Genomic DNA, 22,595 nt, shown 5'->3' on the forward strand with positions numbered 1-22,595 from the left:
CATTGGGTGAGGTTCATAATATTGTGACTGGACTCTGTAAAGTTAGTACTTCGATATCCAGAAGTGCGATTTCCCGTCCATGCTAGTAACGGCCCTGGACATGTGTATCCGTAAGTAGTTGTATGTGTACAAATAGGTAATAATCTTATAATTAATCTTCCACTTAACAAATATTGTCTTATACTTAAACTTTTACTTATAATCTTATACTTGTAGGTATCTCATCAGCATATATATACACACACTTTAAAAATTTATATTTAATGAACAATATGCACCAATTTAATTTGTGCATATTGCAGGTTTTAAGTCCCTGCATAGTGCAGGGGCTTAAAAACAGATACTTTTTTTTTCAATAATTTAATTTTTGTTTTATTTTATAGAGTACTCTAAAATGGAGAGTACCCAATTAAGTTTTGAAGAAAGAAAGGCAATTATAAAATGGTATTGGTAATATGAAAATGTCAATGGAGTTTAGCATGCTTAAAAATCATGATATGGAACAAAAAAGTGCCCACACGTTTTTGAGAAGCATGGAACCATTCTCTGCACTAATGTCAGAGGAAAATGTTGAAGCTGTAAGAAATGAAATCTTGTGCACCACAAGAAAATCAACAAGACTTGTTCATAAGAGCTAGGTTTAAACCATACAAGTGTGTTTAGAATGATGGAGGAATAAAAAATTCAACAAGAAGCAGAAACATTTCACCTGATTTGTGCATTTCAATATATAGATCTGTTGAAGATAGATGATGCTCCTGCATTAATGTTGATGGAGGGCATTTTGAACAATTAAAATACTTTTATTGTCATAAAAAAAATGTTTTTTTGGCATCAAAGTCTCAAAAAAATTTACATTTGTATATATTGTTCATTAAATATAAATTTTTGAAGTGTGTATACATAATTTTGAAACACCCTGTATATATAGGTTATAATTGCAAGATAGTTGAGTAGGTATATAGAAACCCATTAAATAACACACACACACACACACATATATATATATATATATATATATTTTTTTTTTTTATTTTTTTATTAGGTGCATTTGCTACTAACTTACTGATATGATGTCTGCTATTCAGGACAGAGTACGGCAAAAACTGAACCTTTGCTTATACAGTTCTCCTGACCTTCCTGGAAAAGCTCTATCTCCAATTACAGATTTAACTTTCAATCTCAGTGGCCTTTCAACAGATGGGTAAGTAATACTATTGCTTCTTTATTTTTTTTCCCCTCTAAAACTGAAAGTAAACAAATTACAGGCAGACTTCAGTTTATATGTAGATATGTTTTTAAAAGTCATCACATGACTTTTAGAAACATGACTTTTTGTCCGTGGCCTGGTCTGCCAGGGGCAAAAGTAGATGACGTTGTAGAGCAGATATCATCTTTTAAGGGCACAAAGGGTGATATTGTTGTACACATTGGCACCAATGACATTAAGAGTAGGAGATCTGCAGACTTACTTAGCAAGTACAGGTCAATGTTGGAAAAAAGTCGTGTGTTATGGTTAAATTTGAAAGTGTCTGCAATTATGCCCAGACATGATGGGTGGAAGTATATGATTGAGAGCTTTGTCAATCAATTCGACCCTGGAGAGATTGTGCAAGGCTCACATAGAATTTTTTTTAGCCTGGTCTGTGCTTGTGAACAGAAGAGAGTGTTTCTACAAGGATGGGATAAATAGAAAGGGCACGAGAATATTTGCTGATTTGGATCGGAAAACTGCTAGCTTGGGGAGGGTATTCACAGACTAATAGATTAACAGTAGCCGCAGGCAGGGGTGAAAGTGATTCTGGCACTGCTTCTATGAATGAGCAGCAACTTGGAAAGCAAGGTGCTGGGGATTTCCAGGACTGCTGATGGTTATTATGGAACAAGTAAATACATGGGCTATGTTAGGATAACTAAGAGTAAAAATAGGTGCATGTACACCAATGCTAGGAGTATAGTAAATAAATTTGATAATTTGAGTTTCAGGTGAAGACATCGGAGTGAATGAGATTTTGGTCAAATTAATCTAATGAATGAGATTTTGGTCAAATTAATCTAATGAAAGAGAAGTTGAGGTCATCTATGAATTCCTCCACTCTGAATGATTTATTGGTGATACATATGAATGGTCCTTCTCTGCAGGACTTTATTCCAGATAAATCAGCAGATAAGTGGTATTTTACAACAATGAAAAGACACACCGGAAGACATATGTAAAGCCCTTATGTAAATGAACTGTAAGGGCTATACTAGACAAGCACTTGAAGCATGGCATCGGCTTGTTTTATAGAAAGTAGAGGTATGCAAACTAGACAGGCATTTCGAATGCCGTTTTATGCCAGCTTAGGATGATGTAAGCTGGCATAAAACGCTTGCCAACGCCTTCGGATGCATTACAAGCACGTATACGCCTTGGCATTTGTATAGCCTGAGGAGACATTCTCCCCATGCATTGGGTGGTTTGGTCTTAATTGGTTTGTTCATTATGCTTTGGGGAAGACTATGCTTGACACAGAAGAGTTTATTTGTGAGGTGGAAAGGAGGCCTCCCTTGAACAACACGTCATTAAAAGACTACTCCAGCAAAGAAATAAAGGCAAAGTGTTGTATTGAAATTGGAAAATAAATGTTTCCGAACTGGGATGAACTATGTAACAACGAGAAGAATCAGAAAGCTGAGTTCTCGACCTTATATTTATTGTAAACATTACTTCTATTTTAGTACTGGTTTATTAGTTAACAAAATACAAGTTTGTTCACTTGCAGAGACAATTTATTGGTAGATTCTGGGTTATCTGTGTACGAAATCATGAATGTACACAATTTAAGTTAATAAAGAACTTTGTTATTATTAAATAAGATGAAAACAGTAATCGGAAAACTGCTGAAGAATATTTGCTGCAACAGTACAACTAATGTCGGCGTTAATAAATGAGAATCATGTGCGGTCTCTGTCTTCTTCCAAAACAAATTTTGAAAACCTTTCGTTTCAAACATAACTTTGGTGTCTTTCTTTTTTGAAAGTTATTGTGACAGCATGTCGTGACAGTAAGCGTGATATGGGGGGGGATAATAATAAAATGATGCATGCAGTTGTTTCTTGGCACTTATCAGCGTGATATGGGGGGGGGGATAATAATAAAATGATGCATGCAGTTGTTTCTTGGCACAAAAAACATAATCAAAAGAATTGCAACGGATTGTTTTTGAAAAACGAAAAGATTGTACTTCCTTTCTTCAATGTGTATTGCATCTACTCACACAAAATCGAGGAAATTCATATATTGAAAGCCACACTGAAAACAGGAAAAAAACTGATAACACTGCAATGGACATTTGATTAAAAAAAAAAAAAAAAAAATTTACTTTATTGTAATTGTTTTTAGGGATCAGTAACGGTACAGCACCTTTTCTGGATGTATATCCAGAAATGTTTCCACTTGCAGTCTGCCAAACCCCATGTACTTTTTCTGAAAGAATCTCAGTTATTGGTTGATTCAAGTACTGCTCATCTCAGATGCCCAAATTATTCGCTGTATGATTCCTTTCGTCTCAAAGGTGGTACTTGTGCATATGTCCTTTCTGATATTCCCTGTCAGAGACTTGGCAATTTGGAATCTCCTCTCTTTGATCTCCTCTGGCTTAAAATCTCTCTACCTCATTGTGTCAAATTCATCTGTTGTCTCTACCGTTCTCCCAACTCCACTAATCACTTGGAGCTCTTTGACTTTCTCCAGTCCAACTTTCCTAACAGTGAGGTAATTAATCCTTGGTGATTTTAATGTTCACAACTCCAGCTGGCTTTCGTTTTCTAGTCACACCGACCCAGCAGGTCGAGATGCTGAGGCTTTTGCAATTACTAATGACCTAGCACAGATTGATCATTTACCTACAAGAATACCTGACAATCCTAATCATACAGCCAATATGCTTGATCTTTTTCTCACAAACAACCCATCTAAGTACACGGTCGAAGTGAGAGGTCCTTTAGGCACTTCAGATCACAACTTGGTGATTGTCTCTTCTCCAATGGAACCTTTATCTCATGGCTATTCCCAACCTCGTGTTGTTTGGCATTACAAGAATGCAAAATGGGATGCCCTGCGAGACTTCTTTTCCTTGGTCGGATTACTGTTTCAAAACTTCTGATGTCAACATTTGCTCAGATCGTGTCAGTGAAATTATTCTTGTAGGAATGGAATCCTTTATCCCACACTTCACTTTAAAATCCCAACACACTCCATTCAATGCCTCCTGTGGTCTTCCGTCAAAAGGATATCAGAAGGATTTTGATGAATCTTGATGCTAAGAAAGCTCCAGGTCCTGGTGGTATTTCTCCACTTGTTCTCAACCTATGCTCCTGAACTTACTCCTATTCTTTGCCGCCTTTTTTCACTTTCTTATTTAAAAGGTGTTTTTCCTTCTGCTTGGAAATTTGCTCATATCCAGCCAGTTCCTAAAAAGAGTGACAAATCCCTCCCATCCAATTATCGTCCCATTGCAATTACTTCTACTCTTTCTAAAGTAATGGAGAAATCAATTAACCGCCAACTCTTAAACTACCTTGAAACCTTCCGTCTGATCAACGATCGCCAGTATGGATTCCATCAGTGTCGATCCACTGGTGATATTCTGGCTTATGTTACCCATTTATGGACTAATTCAATGGAAAGGTTCGGTGAAACACAAGTAGTTGCTCTTGACATCTCAAAGGCTTTTGATCGTGTTTGGCATAAAGGTCTTCTAAACAAGCTTCCATCTTATGGTTTGCCAACTGTTTTTAGTAATTGGTTATCCAGTTTTCTCTCTGATCGCTCACTGAGGGTGATGGTAGATAGCTCTCTGTCTTCTAACTTCTCCACTAATGCCGGTGTCCCCCAAGGTTCAGTTCTTTCCCCCACTCTTTTCCTCTTGTATATTAATGACCTTCTTCCATTGACTGGAAATCCTATCCATAGTTTTGCCGATGATAGCACATTGCATTCCACTTTCCATTTTGAGAAACCTTGTCCTGCTCAATCAGCTTCAATTTTTCGAAAATTTGCTACCAATTGCTGAAATGCCGATCTTAGGCAATTCTCCAGTGGGGCAAAGACAACTTAGTTGATTTCAACCCTTCTAAAACTCAGTCTTGTCTTATATCTCGCAAAAGGATTCTTCTGCTCCTATGCTTATCTCTAGTGACACTCCAATTTCTAGAGAAAATGATATATCTCTTTTGGGGATTACCCTGACTTCTAATCTCTCTTGGCACAAGCACATTACAAATATTGCTTCCACTGCATCTAAAAAACTTGGTTTTCTCTTTCGCTCTCGGCGTTACTTTTCTTCCAAACAGCAGCTCACTCTGTATAAATCGCAAATCCGCCCTGCCATGGAATATTGTTCCCACATCTGGAGTGGTGTCCCCAAAACCTCTCTCAGGCTTCTTGATTCCATTCAGAAGAGGGTAGTTAGGTTAATTAATGATTCATCTCTAACAGAGTCTCTCCACTCGCTTTCTCATAGACGTACTGTTTCTGCTGCATGCCTTTTCTACAGATACTTCTATGGGCACTGTTCTTCTGAACTGGCTTCTATAATTCCCGCTCTCTCTTTCAAAACAGTCCGAACACATGCTGCCACCATCCAACATCCATTTACTGTCCAACTCCAAACTCACAGAACCAACTTTACATCCTCCTCATTTATTCATTCAACTGCCGTTTTCTGGAACAACCTTCCTTCATACGTATTTCCTGAAAATTACAATCTACAGAAGTTCAAGTCCAATGTCAACAAATATCTTCTTTCGTCTTCTCAACCTCCAACCCAAGCATGGTACCAAGTACTATAGGTTCTAATACATCTCGTGTTTGGGGTTCACATAAAAAAAAAATAAATAAATAAAATATTTGATCTAACAAAATTTCAAGAAAATATTTCTAATGATAGCTGTGTTAAAACTTTGAAAACTAGTGTCTTCTCATGAACATTCATAAAATCAAACAACACTAATCCTCTATTGAATGGAAAGTACTCCGTTACTGTGTGGGTAGTAGAGATTATTTTCTGCTTCAAAAGGATGGAAAGTACTCATCAGTGTTCCATCTGGAAATAATGTCGAGTGGTGGAAAGACAGGAACATAGGTGTTTTATTCTGAGAAGTCTGTGCGGTTAAATCAAACAGAAAGTTACCCTTTATGTTACTGAAAGTAATTCTGTAAGACACAAGAGTCTTACAAATACTTTAATCTCCTAATAAAAGAATAGCAGGTAGAAATAAAATAATTTTACAAACAAAGAACAGCATTTCAGAAATATTTCCAATTAGTGGGAGTGGGCCTGTCGGTACAGCACATAAAGCATAGATGCAAACATCAGTATCTGCATCACAGTATCAAATTTTGCATTTTTTTTTTCATTATTAATTAATATAAGTTAATAAAAACTCTGTATCAGCATTCCATAAAATAAAATAAAAATTCTCAGGAAACTTCCTGTGTGTTTCAAACAACATAAAACTTTTTTTTAAAACATATTTGAATTTGCTGGATGACGCCACAATCGTTGTTTTCTCTTTCTACGTGCAATCAACACTACATAAATGTGCAATACACCCAACTTGAAAATGGGAATAGAAAAAGTGAGCCGTTGGTATTATCCAATTAAATTTTAGAAGTGCCCCGTCTAGTTTGAAAAGATCTGACGTTAGGAGCACTACGTGTAGTTTGATGTTTTGGAGGCGTTCATGATGCCAGCCTATGCTCGCTCTTCAAGCATTTGTCTAGTATAGCCCTAAGTGTTACTGATATAATTATATTCTTGCTACATCTTGCATAATTATATGCAAGGTGTATTAAGAATGTAAAATACTGTATATGAATAGCAGTAACCCCCAGAGTAACATACCAACTGGGTAATACTACACTCAGGGTAGTAGAGAATGAAAAGGACCTGGGGATAATTGTCCCCTTGTATAAGGCAGTTGTCAGGCCACACTTTGAGTACTGCATACAGGTCTGGAGGCCTCATTTTAGGAAGAATGTAGAGCTGCCGGAACCAGTACAGGGAAGGGTAACGCAATTGGTGAGTGGAACAAAGGGTTGCTCTTACCAAGAAAGACTTAAGTTCTGCAAATTGTAGTTTCTGTAGACCTCAGTTAGATCACTTGCAAGGTGATCTAATTGAGGTGTATAAGGCCTTGGATGGTTTGAGCAAGCTCAATGCTGGTGGGATTCTTACTCTTGCTCAGATTATTCAAATGAGGGGACATAAATTCAAATTGAGGAAAGACAATTGCAGAATAGATGTGCGGAAATTTGCCTTTAGCCAGCAGGTGGTTGATAGTTGGAACGAACTTCCATCTGTTGTAGTGTTTTTTTTTTTGTTTGTTTGTTTTTTTTTTTTTTTGGCTGATGCTATGTAAGCTTGCTTTCTTGCATCATTTGCCTCTGCTAATATAAATTTGATGTTATGTAAATTGAATCTTATTTTCCTACAGACAATATACACTGAATTATGAACTATATATGCTATATATGCACTGAGTGATCACCTACCTACCTAATACTTTGTAGGTCCTCCTTTTTCCCTCAGTACAGCAACTATCTGATGTGACATTGATTCGACAAGGTGTCGGAAGCGTTCAAGAGGTATGACCAACCAAGCTGTGTGCAATGCAGGTATGGAGGTGATTGGTGTATCCAGACGCCTGATATGCCTTTCCATAGTGTCCCACAAATGCTCTATGATATTGATATCGGGGGAGTTTGGAGGCCAATCAATTTGCTGTAAGTCAGAACTGTGTTCCTCAAACCATTCCTGCATATCAAGTGCCTGATGGTGCGGCACATTGTCATCTTGGAAGACACCGTCGCAATTCGGGAAAAGGTGTGAATAGCGGGATATACACAGTCAGCAAGCAGTTGGCGCTAGTGGAGACCAGTGATACATTGTTCCACATGCACCAGGGGTCCAAGTTCCTCCCAGTGAAACATGTTCCACACCATACAACGACTTCCACCGGTCTGCACTTTTGATACCATGCATTAACAGCCTTATGTTGTTGATGCCAAATCTGTACACGACCATCGACGGTGTGGAGTAAATAGCATGACTTATCCGACCAGCACACCTTCTTCCAGTCTTCTAATGTCCAACTTGCATGCTCTTTGCATCAGGCGAGTCTTTTACACCAATAAACCTTGGTTAGGAGAGGATGCCGTAGGGGTCATCTGCTGGTATAGCTCATACGTGCGAGCGTGTGACACATGGTCATGCTAGATATTGTTCTGTTTTGGCCCATGTTGTATTGGGTAGTCAGCTTTTCAACAGCTGTGTCTGTACGGGTTGTCGGACCCGGCACTCACTTCTAGCATCAATCTTTTGCTGACCTTTGCAGTTTTGCTGTCACGTCGTTTGACCATTTTGATGCCATTCCTGGTACACATTAACAATGGCGGCTGTCTAACACCCCACCAGTTCAGCCATTTGGGAAATTGTAGAGCTCCCACAATCTGTCCTTTATCAAAGTTTGTTAAATCCTTCCTTTTACCCATCACGCTCTGAATTTTATTACCTACTGAACCACTGATACCTTATCTATGTTACGTAGGTCGACTAACTGCACACTCTCGTTCCTCATGTGGTCAACAGGTCGCATTAAAATTTCATAGGGGTGGTCATAATTTAGTGATCACTCAGTGTATATTTCACTCAGTACCTTGGAGACATAGAATAAAGATACAGATTACAGAAATTACCTGCAAAAATTACTTCATCTAATAATTTTCAAATTATTAGATGACAGTTAGTTAATAGATGACATTTTATTGTGCTTTTCTTTTAAAATGTAGGGTATTTAGCATAATTTTGTACATAGCTAAATTGTTGATGCAAAATTTGCATCAAAGGGCATCATAATGCAACTCATATTGTGTGAAATTTTGAACAATTTTCCTGTTCTTACACCTTGAAAAAGTAATACTTTTTCATAGAGAAGTATAATGTTACTTATTCTCAGTTTAGTGTCACTATTCAAGTGACACTGTTTTGGAAATAATTGCCTCCTCATTGGTGGGTGGGTAGCTGCCCAAAGTGAGAACTGACAATATGACAGTATTCCACAAGTTGCCAAAGGGTGTAACATTTTTAATTTGTAATGGTTTAGGGCTGTTTAAGTCTCAAGCTACATAAAGATTAACTAATGTGCGGTTGTGTGCATTATTTTTATTGTATAAATTTTGATTTGGCTAAATATTTAAACAAAAAAAGATCAAAAAGCATCATTATAATGCATCTCGTATTGGGAAACCCTTTACAATATGAGATCCATTTTTGGTCACCCCTCTTTTATATGGCGCCTCCGTAGCCAGGTGGGAAGGAGCAGCAGTGCGTAGCACACGCTTCTTGATTAGACCAGGGTTCGAGCCCGTCACCACCAAATACGGAAGATGCGGAGAGGTCGGGGAATGACCACCGCATATCCCGGAGCAATATGGTCTTAGTTGCTAATGCTCCTAAAAACCAAATAACAAACAAACCTCTTTTATATCATGCTTTGATAAACTTAAGCTAATAGATACCATCTTGAGGTACTAGAATGATGGTGAGAAAAGAGTAAGCACTCATCTTCTGTGTTGGACTGCACAAGAACTTAATTGACAAATTCTGAGAAGCTTTGTCCTCTTTTGTACTGCAAAAACTGGTGGTTCAGGTCTCAGTGGATGGCCCAATGTGATATGGATCTTTTATATATGAACTATCTAAGGAGCTTGTTTCTGTCGAAAATGATCAATTTGTTACAGCTTGGAAGCTGTGGGCTTCCTGTTCTCTACAGTACCTTAAGTTAAAATTAAATATTATTTAACTTAATGGGGTTCAAAATTTATTTGCCACCTTCTCTACTAACATGCCCATTGTGGGAATGAATATGTTGTATGTTTGGCAGCATTGGACTTTTGACTGCCATAAGTAAATGCTCCGATCTTATGAAATTGCTATAAAAAGGCTTCTGACTGACAAACATAAAAGTGCCGATTTTTACGTCGAGCATGTAGTGAAGAAGCAAGTCACGGTTGTCAACTTTTCTTTTCTAAAGCCAGTAGATTATTACTTGGTAATAATAATGTGTCTATTTCTAAATAAATAAATAAACCACGTGCTCTCTCTCTCTCTCAGCAACTTGACATTTCATCCTCAAGAAGCTCTTCAACTCCTAATGTTTGGAAATTAATAAAACTGCTTTGCATCAGCACTTAGAGTAAACAAAATTTCATTACTTTACATGTTCATACTGTATTTTGTACTATGACAAACTCGATTGATCTGAGTAGAAGACAGCAGAAAATTTAATCTATCCTGCTTCAGTGGCAGCCTGTCATCAAAATTTTGCCAATTTCTCAACGTGATGAACTTATTTCTCTATGCTGTTGATAAAATACGGGAATGAGAAGCTTCTGATCAAGAAACATGGACAGAATTTACTTTTCACGTAACAAGTATTTCACTGAGGGCTGTCAACTGTACAAGGCCAGAGGAAATGGGCTGGCTGGAAATGAACCATGATGTACACCGATCAGCCAAAACATTATGACCACCTATCTAATATGATGTTGGTGCTCCTCGTGCAGCCAAAACAGCCCTTACTCGGCAAGGCATGTACTCTAGAAGATTTCTAAATGTGTCTTGTCATATCTGGTACCAACACATAACCAGGAGATCCTTTAACTCCTGTAAGGTCTGTGGTTGAAATGCCGCAGATCGTAGTTGCTGATCCAACACAAACCATAGATACTTGATGAGATTGATGTCTGGGGAATTTGGAGGCCAGGGCAATACCTGGAAGTCTTCCTCATGTTCCATGAATCAGTCTCGAACAATCTGGGCAGTGTGGCATCGTGCATAATCCTGCTGAAAGACGGCACCGCCAGAGGGGGAAGACTGTTGCCATGAAAGGGTGTACCTGGTCAGCAATGATGTTTGGGTAGGTGGTAGACATCAGAGTGACTGGCACATGGATGACTGGACCCCAGGGTATCCCAACAGAACATCGCCCAAAGCATGACACCGCCACGACCGGCTTGTTTTTGTCCCATGGTGCATCCAGATGCCATTACTCCCCCATTTAAACGATGCACACATACCTGGCTGTCCACATGGTACAACAGGAAACGTGATTCATGGGACCAGATAACCTTCTTCCAGTTTCGATGCTCGCGTGCCCATTGTAGGCACTGTCGCCGGTGAACCGTGGTTAGTATGGGCACTCGGAGTGGCCTAAAGCACGCAGCTCCGTTTTCAGTAGGGTTCGATGTACCATGTGTTGTTATACATTACTCCTGTCACCAGCATTCTAATTACCAGTGAGTTATGCCACAGTCGCCCTTCTGTTGCCATGTACCATCCGGGAGAGCCTTTGCTCACCTTGAGCATTGACGAGCCATGGTTGTCCAACACCTCGCAGGCGGTTTGTGGGTTTCCCTTCTCAGACCACTCCTAGTAGGTACTAAACACGGCTGACCCCACCAGCTGTGCCGTTTCGGATATGCTCTGACCCAGTTTGGCCTTTGTCAAACTCACTTAAGTCTGCTGCCTTTCCCATCTGAAGAACAAGAGTAACACTGATTAATGGAGCTCAGTATCAGGTGTTTTTTATACCGTGTCCCGACCCGTGCACACGCCGCAATTCACCTGCAGTTGCTTCGATTTTCAAAACGACCCTCTCGAAATAATGTTTTGGCTCATCGGTGTATTTATGCATTATATTCCATTAATAATTTCCAAACACCTATTTCTTTCTGTTTTTATACAATTTCCTACACTGTATGTCATTGATACTACCTCTTGACATGGGCATCTATACATGGTAAGGGGAGGGTCTTCCAGTGATGCTACTGGTACCCTCCAGATTAGCATAACTAGAATCCAACACCCATAGCCTAGATTCCAGGCTAACACCATAGCAATCAGATGTTTTTGGCATGCACTGTGACCTATTTGGAAAGGCGAGGAGCCCAGTGTCAACACACCACTTTAGTCCCTGCTTCAACAGGACTGGTTGTCCTGAGGTGGCTTGCCTAGAATCAATCAGCTAGTGGGCCTGCAAGGGTAATTTTGTGTTCAGGATAGATTTCTATTATTGGGTTGCTTCTTTGTACCTTTTTACTTATTTCCTGGTAGAAATCTTCCTATCCACCTTCTTTGTCTTAATCTGTGCTCTCAAGCTTATGCTATCCCCCCCACTTCTCTAAATAAAATAAAATTTAACATTTCTTTTAATAGGGGGCTCTCCCTGGTAAGCTCAGGCGAAGCCAGGGTTTGCCCAGTCAGAGAATTTAATTGCTACTACCTGGCTTTGCTCCCTACACCTGGTATGGTAACTAGGGGTTGGTGGTGTTCCACAGGCCCCTTGGCTAAGAAACCGGATGAACAACTTTACACTACACTACACTACACTACATAAACCAAATATCATTCACACTATCTGGTCTTTATAGGATACTGTATTCAAACACAAGAGAAACTGGTCATGGATGTAAAATTTAATGGTGTCCCACTCCTGGGCACATTTATTGCATGCCAGGCAGTGGGCATCTTTTCTGGTTTCCCATGTTGGTGGGGAGCTCTGGCACTGAAACAAAATACAAACAACTATAAATCCTGATACTCTAAATTCTTCTGGAACTCCAACATGGCCCCTACCTGATATTGAGTGACCCAGATAAGATCACGTTGGCAAAAAGATAGTGAACTGAAGAAATATTAGGCCCAACACTTTTATACCTGATAAGTGACTCTACTGGTGAGAAGCCCATAAGAAAAATATCACCGTTCTTTATCCAGAAGGGTTGGCAGGAAAGCCTGCCAACCCTTCTGGATAAAGAACGGTGATATTTTCAAACAGCTTTATGCAGGCCATATCCTCAAAAAGACTAGGTGAAAAACATTCAGAACAGCTCCTTCAAGCCACATCAATTGGGGGAATGCCAATCACAGTTTAACCCCACAAGACACAGAATTCAACTTGAGGTATCTCAGAATAGGATCTTCTTGAAGTGTCTGAAGAGGAAATCTGTTCTGAACTGAAAACTCAATGAGTGACAGCTAAAAACATTTTTTTTAGGGATGGGAATTTAGTTACCACTAAAATCTCATACTTATGTTTAATTCACCAATGTCTCCTAATTCAGTCAAAGCTTGTCATATATATTAATTGCTCAGTACATAAATCCTTTAAGGTGCTTTAAATTCCAGAAATATGGAAACTTTCTAAAGAGCCCCTTGCCAAATATGATTCAAAAATATGATTTCATTTTGTGGTGCAAAAAATCAGAGGCAGAGACTGGAGGCAGAGCTGAACATATCAAACTGAAATGACTGTCCCACTGAAAGAGTCATTTACTACCATCCCATGCTATATGCCAAGCTCATAAAAATCCACATAGAAGGGCAAATAAGCTGCCACTCCTATATCTGTACTTCTTAATATTCATGGTAACAAAAGAAAGGGAAACAAAAATCCTTAAAAAAAGAACCCACTAGAAATGCCTTGTGAAACTCAAGAAAAATGTACATTGAAGTGAAGGAAGAATCAGATGATTCACTTTTGCAACTCTTTGCAGAAAGGCGCCTCCATAGCCAGGTGGGCAGGAGCAGCAGTGTGTAGCACACGCTTCTTGATTAGGCTGGGATTCGAGCCCGTGACCACCAAATACGGAGGATGCGGAAAGGGCAGGGAATGACCACCGCATATTCCCGGAGCAATATGCCTTAGTTGCTAATGCTCTTAAAAACCAAATAACAAACAAACAATCTTTGCAGAAGAAGAAATTGACACTGGACTGCATCCATACTTTCTAAAAAGTTAAATCCGTGGTTCAAAAAAAAACAGTACCTCAACGATTCAGAACTAATTGATCCACCAACCCTGAATAATGGCCATCTAGACTAATTACACTGGAAATTTTAATTCAATGTCAAAAAATTCCTTTATGTAAACTTTTGATAATTCTTTTTGTTTTTTTTATTTATATTTTAGGCAGTTTTGCTGATGCAAGAATATTTACTGAGCTGTTGTGGCAGTGTTAGATGGGTTGGAAAACTGCTAGCCTGGGGTGGAGGGAAATAAGAATAATAGATTAACTAGGGATGCAGGCAGAGGAGTAAATGATTCTTGTACTGCTTCTTATAGAAGCAGTGCAAGAATCATTTAGAATCTTCTTATAGAAGCAGTGCAAGAATCAAGAATCACTCACACACTAGCAAGACTCTTCTGGGTTTCTTGGATGACTGATTTCTACAGCAGCATGTTAAAGAGGCAACAAAAGGAAGCAGTATTCTTGATCTGGTTATCAACAGCGATTATTCATGCATTAAGAACCTTCTGAGTGGCAGTGATCACAATGTGCTGATGTGGGATTTACTTAAAAACATAACTACTCTCAAGAGTAAAGGAAAGGACTTTTGCTCTTATAAGGGTAAATACAATGGTTTCAGACTGTTTTTAAATTCTATGCAGTGGGACTGATGACGTTACCAACAGCAAATTCTAAATAGAAAACATTCAGGGAAGTAATCACATAGGCTATTTTCATACAAACTAAGAAATACTGTTCAAGGCTTCGACCAAAGTGGATGTCAGACGAACTGATGAGACTTGTGATAAAGAAGAATGCATGAGATGCATATAAATTATCAGGTGGTACCGAAGCCTATGGTATATATAAATTACACTTCAATCATGTTGCAAAGTAGTTTAGGCAAGCTAAGGAAGATTACAAGAAGTCTCTGGCAAAGAAAAGCAGCAAAGACTTTAATTATGTTAACAGTAGAAGGAAGGTGTTGAATCACATTAGGCCAAATGATTTGATGATCTTGTGTAGGTTGCTGACAAACTGAATAGTGCTGGTATTTTGCATTGCCATTCACACATGAAGAATTCTTTAGGGAATGTGCTGACAAAAGTTTATCAAACTCTAACAGGGAGCTACGTGATTTTGTGATAACATTGAAAAAGAAATTGAAGTTAACATAAAAAAATGCACCAGGGTGGATAGGATATATCTAATTATATTAATATAAATCAGCTACAAGGCTCAATAAATTCTACATTGTGATGATAGTTAAAAGAATAAATGAGATTACCTCAATCTGGGTCGTAGAATACTTCAGGACGATGCTCTCCAAATGTCAACGAATAAAATAATTAAGTGAATTCTAGCACTCACAGAACCATGAATGATCTGACACACTCCAAATCGAAGGCCAAGGACCCCAACCCGAGTGTGAGAAGACATTGTGTCAAATGAATTAAAATGAAAGAATTGATCATGGTAATAAAATCAGCTAAAATTCATGGCAATGAAATAAATTAAGATTAAATGTTAAACAAATTTTTTCTAAAATTTCCTCTCTTAAGCCAACTAGGCTTCTTGGTCACAGGTTGGAAATAGCACTGTGTGTGTGTGTGTGTGTGTGTGTGTGTGTGTGTGTGTGTGTGTGTGTGTGTGTGTGTGTGTGTGTGTGTGTGTGTGTGTGATTGTTAAGCAATTTAAATGTGGGGATTATTTGTCATGGCGCATGCGTAGAAAAGACCGAAAGTCTGAAATCAGGTAGGGATGACACGTTTTGATAGAATTTCCATGTAACTTGATTTCAAGGGTTTCAGCGACTAGTAATTTAGTGCAGTTGTGCTGAATGTTCAAAATTTTTGCTTCATTGAATAAAAACATATGAGTGCATGTAAGAACTTGTTTTTTGTTGCCTTTGTCTCATGGTAATGTAAATGTTGGCAGTGCCTTCTGTGTAATAACACACACTGAAACCTGTTGGCATTTTTTCAGTATTAACTTGAATCCCTTCATTCCTGAGAAATTTGTTTAATTCCATTTAGCATTAATTCTGTATCAGATTAGGCCTGAAAATGAGTTTCAGCTAACCCTGAAATGCTGCCAAACTGTTTCAAGTGTGTATTGAGATGGAAACATTTCAGTCAATATTTTAAATAAATTTCATGTGGTATAACAATGTATATTTAATTTATTATCTAATATGAAAGTGTAAAATTTCTAGCTATTGTATGAAATTACTGAAGATGACAAGGTGCATCATTTCCAATTTTCTTGAAATAATTGAAACAGTGGAATCAGACAAAAGTTACATAATTGCATGGTCATAATTATAAACTTTGCTCTCACTGTTGTACTGTAATATTGTTGGTTACAAAGGGTTTTTCCATCTTTTTTTGCAAAAACAGTTTTTCTCTCTTTTCTTTTTGCAAAAAAAAAAAAAAATAGTAAAACAGCAAAGTTTTGGAATTTTTTTTTTTTTTTTTTAAATTCTTTGAATTTCTGCTTATTTTTGTTAATGAATTGGCCTTTAGGTGTTGTACTTTATATTGCAAAATAGAAATGCAGGATAATAGCCTTGTTTCCTGTAATGAGTGCCCATTTAATCATGCTTGTGGTGCAAAGCAAAATTTTTTCCAAAAATATGTCAAGAAATACAATGTAAAATTTTGGAACACACACACACACACACACACAAGATTTTCCATATATTGTAAAATATTAAAAAGGTAGCACGTTTGCCTTGTATTGTATATAAATGTGATTTTTCAATTTTAAACAACAGGAAATGCAAATGTAATCAGACATTTGCAAACAAATCAGCTTAGGGAAGATGTACATTGTATTAAAAGAAACGTGAAAAAAGTTGTATGATGTCATAGTGATGATGTCATGTCTCAAATGGTTATTTGCAACTTTCATCGTAGAACATAATCTTCCTCTGAGTTGTGATGATTATGTAGACACGTTCAGAAATGCATTTCCTGGTGAAGATAAAGAAATCCAACACGAGAACCACGGCAAACTTACCGGACAAGCTTCTTTCCTGCTACCATTGTTTCTCCCTGCATTCTCAGTAAACAGACCGTGCGTGTTATCGGTAGTGGCAGTAGAAGTCGATAACAATATATGATTAGTATTTTCTCATTATTAAAAGCAGATTATTGGAGTTCATAAGTGTTTTTGTGCGTGGCTGAAATTTAGTTACGGGTACACCATCCAGACTGCCCCTCAGTCTTGGGGTGTTTTCCCCACCTTCCATAAAAACCAAAATCAAATCAACCCCCACCTTCCTTCTGTTTTAAAATAGGAAAATGATTTCTACTGCCACTACCGATAACACACAGTCTGTAGAAGTCGTTTTCCTATTTTAAAACAGTGGGAATGGGGGAATAAACACCCTAAGACTGAGGAAGTCTGGAGAGTGAACCTGTAAGTAAATATCAGCTGCAAAAACACTCATGAACTCCAATAATCTGCTTTTAATAATGAGAAAAAAACTAATCAATACATTGTTATTGACTTCTACTGCTACTACCGATAACACACACAGACTGTTTACTGAGAATGCAGGGAGAGTAGTGGGAAACCAGCTTGTCTGGTAAGTTACCTGAAGTTTGCCGTGGTTCTTGTTTTGACTTTCTTTACTTTAGCCCATTTCCTGATAGTGAAATAGCAAAAAAATGTAGTTGCAATGACTGTGTGTGTTATCGGTAGTGGCAGTGTAATTTCATTAACAATTTTCAGTGACGACTGAAAAATGGGCCATTTGTGATGGCTGTAATCACATTAATTTCAGGCTGTATCCTGTTATAGCGACCTTTCATGATAAAAAATTTTTTTTTTTTTTTTTTTTTATTGTCATGTTGAAAGCAGGTTACTCCCAGTGTGAGTATTGGAAGGTGACACCATAGAATACAGCGGAACTGGGCCTCTTCTTCTGAACAACCTGAACGTATGTGGGGTTCTTTTAAAAATTTTATGGTGCTTACTGTTAGTAATGTGCATTAGCATTAGTAGAGGCATACGATGCAAGAAAGAAAACTTATGCAGCATCAGTCAAAAAAACAAAAAAAACTCCCATTTCACCCATTCATTCACTCCAAATGCCTGTCTAGCTCAGCCTTAAAATTATTCAAGCTATTAACTTCAGCAACAAGAAATGGAAGTCTGTTCCACCAATCAACTACCCCCTGGCTAAAGGCAAATTTCCGCACATGTGTTCTACAACTCTTTCATCAATTTGAATCTATGCCCCTTTAGGTTTGTAATCTGATCAAGAGGAAGAATCCCATCAGCATTAAGCTTGCTCAAGGCCTTATATACCTCAATCAGATCACTTTGCATGTGCCTAGTCTCCAGGTCCTGCAATTTGCAGAACTTAAGAGCCTTTCTTGGTAAGAGCACCCCTTTGTTCCCCATCACCAATCTTGTTGTCCTTCTTTGTACTCGTTCTAGCAACTCTACATCCTTCCTAAAATGAGGCCTCCAGACCTGTACACAGTACTCAAGGTGTGGCCTGACCATTACCTTGTACAATGGGATAATCACCTCGTTGTTCCTGGAAACAAATTCCTATATATAACAGACAAGACATACTGCTCAGCAAACTTCATATTTGACTGCACAATTACCCCCGTGTCTTTTTCATTCTCCACTTCCCTGAGTGTAGTACCACACCATTCATAATTTTCTCTTGGTTTTCTTCTACCCATATGCAGTACTTTGCATTTGTCAATTTGCAATGGGATAATCACCTCCTTGTCCCTGCTAGCAAAATTGCTATGTATAACAGACAAGATTCCATGACCTGCCCTGGCAGCTCAGCGAACTTCATATTTGTCTGCACAATTACCCCCAGGTCTTTTTCATTCTCCACTTCCCTGAGTGTCGTACCACACCATTGGTACTTTTCTGCTACCCATATGCAGTACTTTGCATTTGTCAACGTTAAACTTCGGTTGCCACTTCTCAGCCCATTTGCCCAACTTATTTAGATCCAGTTGCAGTAGCATACTGTCTTTACTGTCAGCAACCTTTGTATCATTTGCAAACTTGGACATTAACCCTGATATACCTTCATCAATATCATTGATGAATACACAAAACAACAATGGGCCCAGCACTGAGCGGAACTCCACTAATAACATTCTTCCACGAAGAGCAGTGTCCATTGATTACCACTCAAACTTCCTTTTATCCATTGTAGTAACTTACCCTTAATGCTATACTACTCCAATTTGTTACGTCCATGTGTAACAGTATCAAAAGCTTTCCTGAAATCCAAGTATATGATATCAAAATTATTTTTTACATCCAGTTTCTTTGTGACCACATCATAGTATCTAATCAAATCGGTCAGAATAAACCTGTGTCTTAATTATTACTGCAGTCTTGTCTCGATGATCCTGCAATGCTTCTTTAACCAGTGACTCAATTATTTTCCCTGTAACGCAAGTTAAACTAATGGGTCTATAGTTACTTGTCACCTTCTGAACCCCTTTGTGAATTGGGGATACATTTGCACACCTCCAGTCCATGGGGAGCTCCCCTGAATCCAAGGAAACTGACATAATTATGGCTAAGGGTTTGCTTACTTCCTTTAGTATAATGATAGATCCCATTCACTCCAGGTGCCTTTCTTAAGTTTAATTTGAACAATTGTTATGGCAAGCCTGAAAACTGGACTAGTAATAGTATTAAACTGCACCATACAATGAAATTTCAAAAATCAGCCAAAAAAAAAAAAAATCAAAATTGTTCATTTTTTTGATGTCACATTTATTTAAAATCTTTTCTGAACATACCACCACTTTGCTTATTGTAGGCTTGAAGTGGTGAACCCATGTTTAGTCTCTAGAGCTAAGTTCTGGTCAACCCTTCCCTATCTCTTCCATCATGCAGTATGATTGATGACTTTTGAGGTTATGATGAACATCGTCGCGAAATCCAATATTCCTTACTTTCGAGGGTACAGCTCTAAAACGGTGTTCGCAGGCCGGCCGCTAGTTAGTACACCGGGCCGAACCAATTGGTAACTCTCTAGGAGGCTTCCAGATCACCTAGTGTATAATCTTGCTACATCTACTCTGCCAGATAGTGACTGGAGGGAGTCCGAGTAGTGTGTATGCGGGGAGCATTTTCGAGGCCACATTATGTCAAGGATCTGGGTATATTCTTGCCATGTGTATGCCATATCCAAAAATTTCATTACTTCATGTCCCACCTACTTTTTCTTACTATTGAATACACCATGAATTGTCAAACTAATAGAGCAAGCTTATCTGCAAAAAGATCTAAACCTCCCAAGGACTTCCTAATTCATTTCACAAATATATGTGGCCTCAATTCTAATCTCAGCGATGTCCATTTCCACTTGCAGTCTGCCAAACCCCATGTACTTTTTATGACAGAATCTGAGTTATCAGTTGATTCAACTACTGCTCATCTCAGATGTCTAAATTATTTGCTGTATGATTCCTTTCGCCTCAAAGGTCGTCATTGTGCATATGTCCATTCTGATATTCCCTGTCAGAGACTTGGCAATTTGGAATCTCCTCTCTTTGATCTTCTCTGACTTAAAATCTCTCTACCTCATTGTGTCAAATTCATCTGTCGTCTCTACTGTTCTCCCAGCTCCACTAATCACATGGAGCTCTTTGACTTCCTCTCTTTGCAACTTGACTCTCTCCAGTCCAACTTTCCTAACAGTGAGGTAATTTTTCTTGGTGATTTTAATGTTCACAACTCCAGCTGGCTTCCGTTTTCTATTCACACTGACCCAGCTGGTCGAGATGCTGAGGCTTTTGCAATTACTAATGACCTTGCACAGATTGTTCATTTACCTACAAGAACACCAGACAATCCTAATCATACAGGCAACATGCTTGATCTTTTTCTCATAAACAACCTTCTAAGTACACAGTTGAAGTGAGAGGCCATTTAGGCACTTCAGATCACAACTTGGTGATTGTCTCTTCTCGAATGGAGCCTTTATCTCATGGCTATTCCCAACCTCGTGTTGTTTGGCATTACAAGAATGCGAAATGGGATGACCTGCGAGATTTCTTTTCCTTGATCGGATGACTGTTTCAAAACTTCTGATGACAATGTTTGCTCAGATCGTGTCAGTGAAATTATTCTTGCAGGAATGGAATCCTTTATCCCACACTCCACTTTAAAATCTTGTTCTTTATCTAAACCTTGGCTTTTCAATAAATGTGCTAGTGCTGTTCATGAGAAGAATGTTGCATATTGTAATTGGCTTGTTTCTAATTGTTCAGTTTCATTTTCTGCCTATACCAAAGCTCGCAACAATTGCAAAGCAGTTAGTAATCAGTCCAAACTAGAGTTTGAACAGGCTAATAGTAGAAAACTTGCTTCTTACCCTAATGGTAGGCAAGCATTCTTGTCTCTTGCCAAAGCTATTGGCCGCAACTCTTGCCCATCTTTGCTCCCACCTCTGTCCAAACCAGATGGTTCTGTTGTCACTTCAGCCAAGGATAGAGCTGACCTGCTAGCATCCCATTTTTCTTCCAACTCATGTATTAATGATCTTGGTAAAACACCTTCCACTATTCCCAGCACGCTCCATTCAATGCCTCTTGTGGTCTTCTGTCAAAAGGATGTCAGAAGGATTTTGATGAATCTTATGCTAAGAAAGCTCCAGGGCCCGATGGTATTTCTCCACATGTTCTCAAAAGCTGTGCTCATGAACTTACTCCTATTCTTTGCCGCCATTTTTCACTTTCTTGTTCCAAAGGTGTTTTTCCTTCTGCTTGGAAATTTGCTCATATCCAGCCAGTTCCTAAAATGTGTGACATATCCCTCCCATTGCAATTACTTCTACTCTCTCTCTAAAGTAATGGAGAAATCAATTAACCGCCAACTCTTAAACTACCTAGAGAACTTCCGCCTGATCAACGATCGCCAGTATGGATTCCGTCAGTGTCAATCCACTGGTGATATTCTGGCTTATGTTACTCATTTATGGACTAATTCGATGGAAAGGTTCAGTGAAACAAGAGTAGTTGCTCTTGACATCTCAAAGGCTTTTGATCATGTTTGGCATAAAGGTCTTCTAAACAAGCTTCCATCTTATGGTTTAGTAATTGGTTATCCAGTTTTCTCTCTGATCGCTCACTGAGGGTGATGGTAGATGTCTCTCTGTCTTCTAACTTCTTCGCTAATGCCGTTGGTCCCCAAGGTTCAGTTCTTTCCCCTACTCTTTTCCTCTTGTATATTAATGACCTTCTTCTGTTGACTGGAAATCCTTTCCATAGTTTTGCTGATGATAGCACATTGCATTCCACTTTCCATTTTGAGAAACCTTGTCCAGCTCAATCAGCTTCAACTTCTCGAAAATATTCTACCAATTCCTTAAATGCCGATCTTCAGGTAATTCTCCAGTGGGCCAAAGACAACTTAGTTGATTGCAACCATTCTAAAACTCAGTGTTGTCTTATATCTCGGAAAAAGAATTCTTCTGCTCCCATGCTTATTTTTAGTGACACTCCGATTTCTAGGCAAAATGATATATCTCTTTTGGGGATTACCGTGACTTCTAATCTCTCTTGGCACAAGCACATTACAAATATTGCTTCCTCTGCATCTAAAAAACTTGGTTTTCTCTTTCGCTCTCGGCGTTACTTTTCTTCCAAACATATTAGTTTGGAAGAAAAGTAACTCCTCCAACCCATGGGATATTGTTCCCACATCTGGGGTGGTGCCCCCAAAACCTCTCTCAGGCTTCTTGATTCCATTCAGA

At 38.6% G+C, this 22,595-nt stretch overlaps 1 protein-coding gene across 2 annotated transcripts in view; it reads left to right on the plus strand.

The window, feature by feature from the left end:
- The window catches only part of LOC150078368 (M-phase inducer phosphatase-like), a 311,872-nt gene that overhangs the window by 19,320 nt on the left and 269,957 nt on the right, over positions 1-22,595 (plus strand). For both annotated transcript variants that reach the window (XM_090385423.1, XM_090385424.1), the window contains exon 2: positions 1,046-1,204. In XM_090385423.1, coding sequence (XP_090241549.1) covers positions 1,071-1,204 — 134 coding nt within the window. In that variant the 5' untranslated portion in view covers positions 1,046-1,070. The remainder of the gene's footprint in view (positions 1-1,045; positions 1,205-22,595) is intronic.

This window comes from Mastigoproctus giganteus, chromosome 11, assembly GCF_048544385.1.
Source record: "Mastigoproctus giganteus isolate SK-2022 chromosome 11, ASM4854438v1, whole genome shotgun sequence".
Classification (NCBI taxonomy): Eukaryota; Metazoa; Arthropoda; class Arachnida; order Uropygi; family Thelyphonidae; genus Mastigoproctus; species Mastigoproctus giganteus.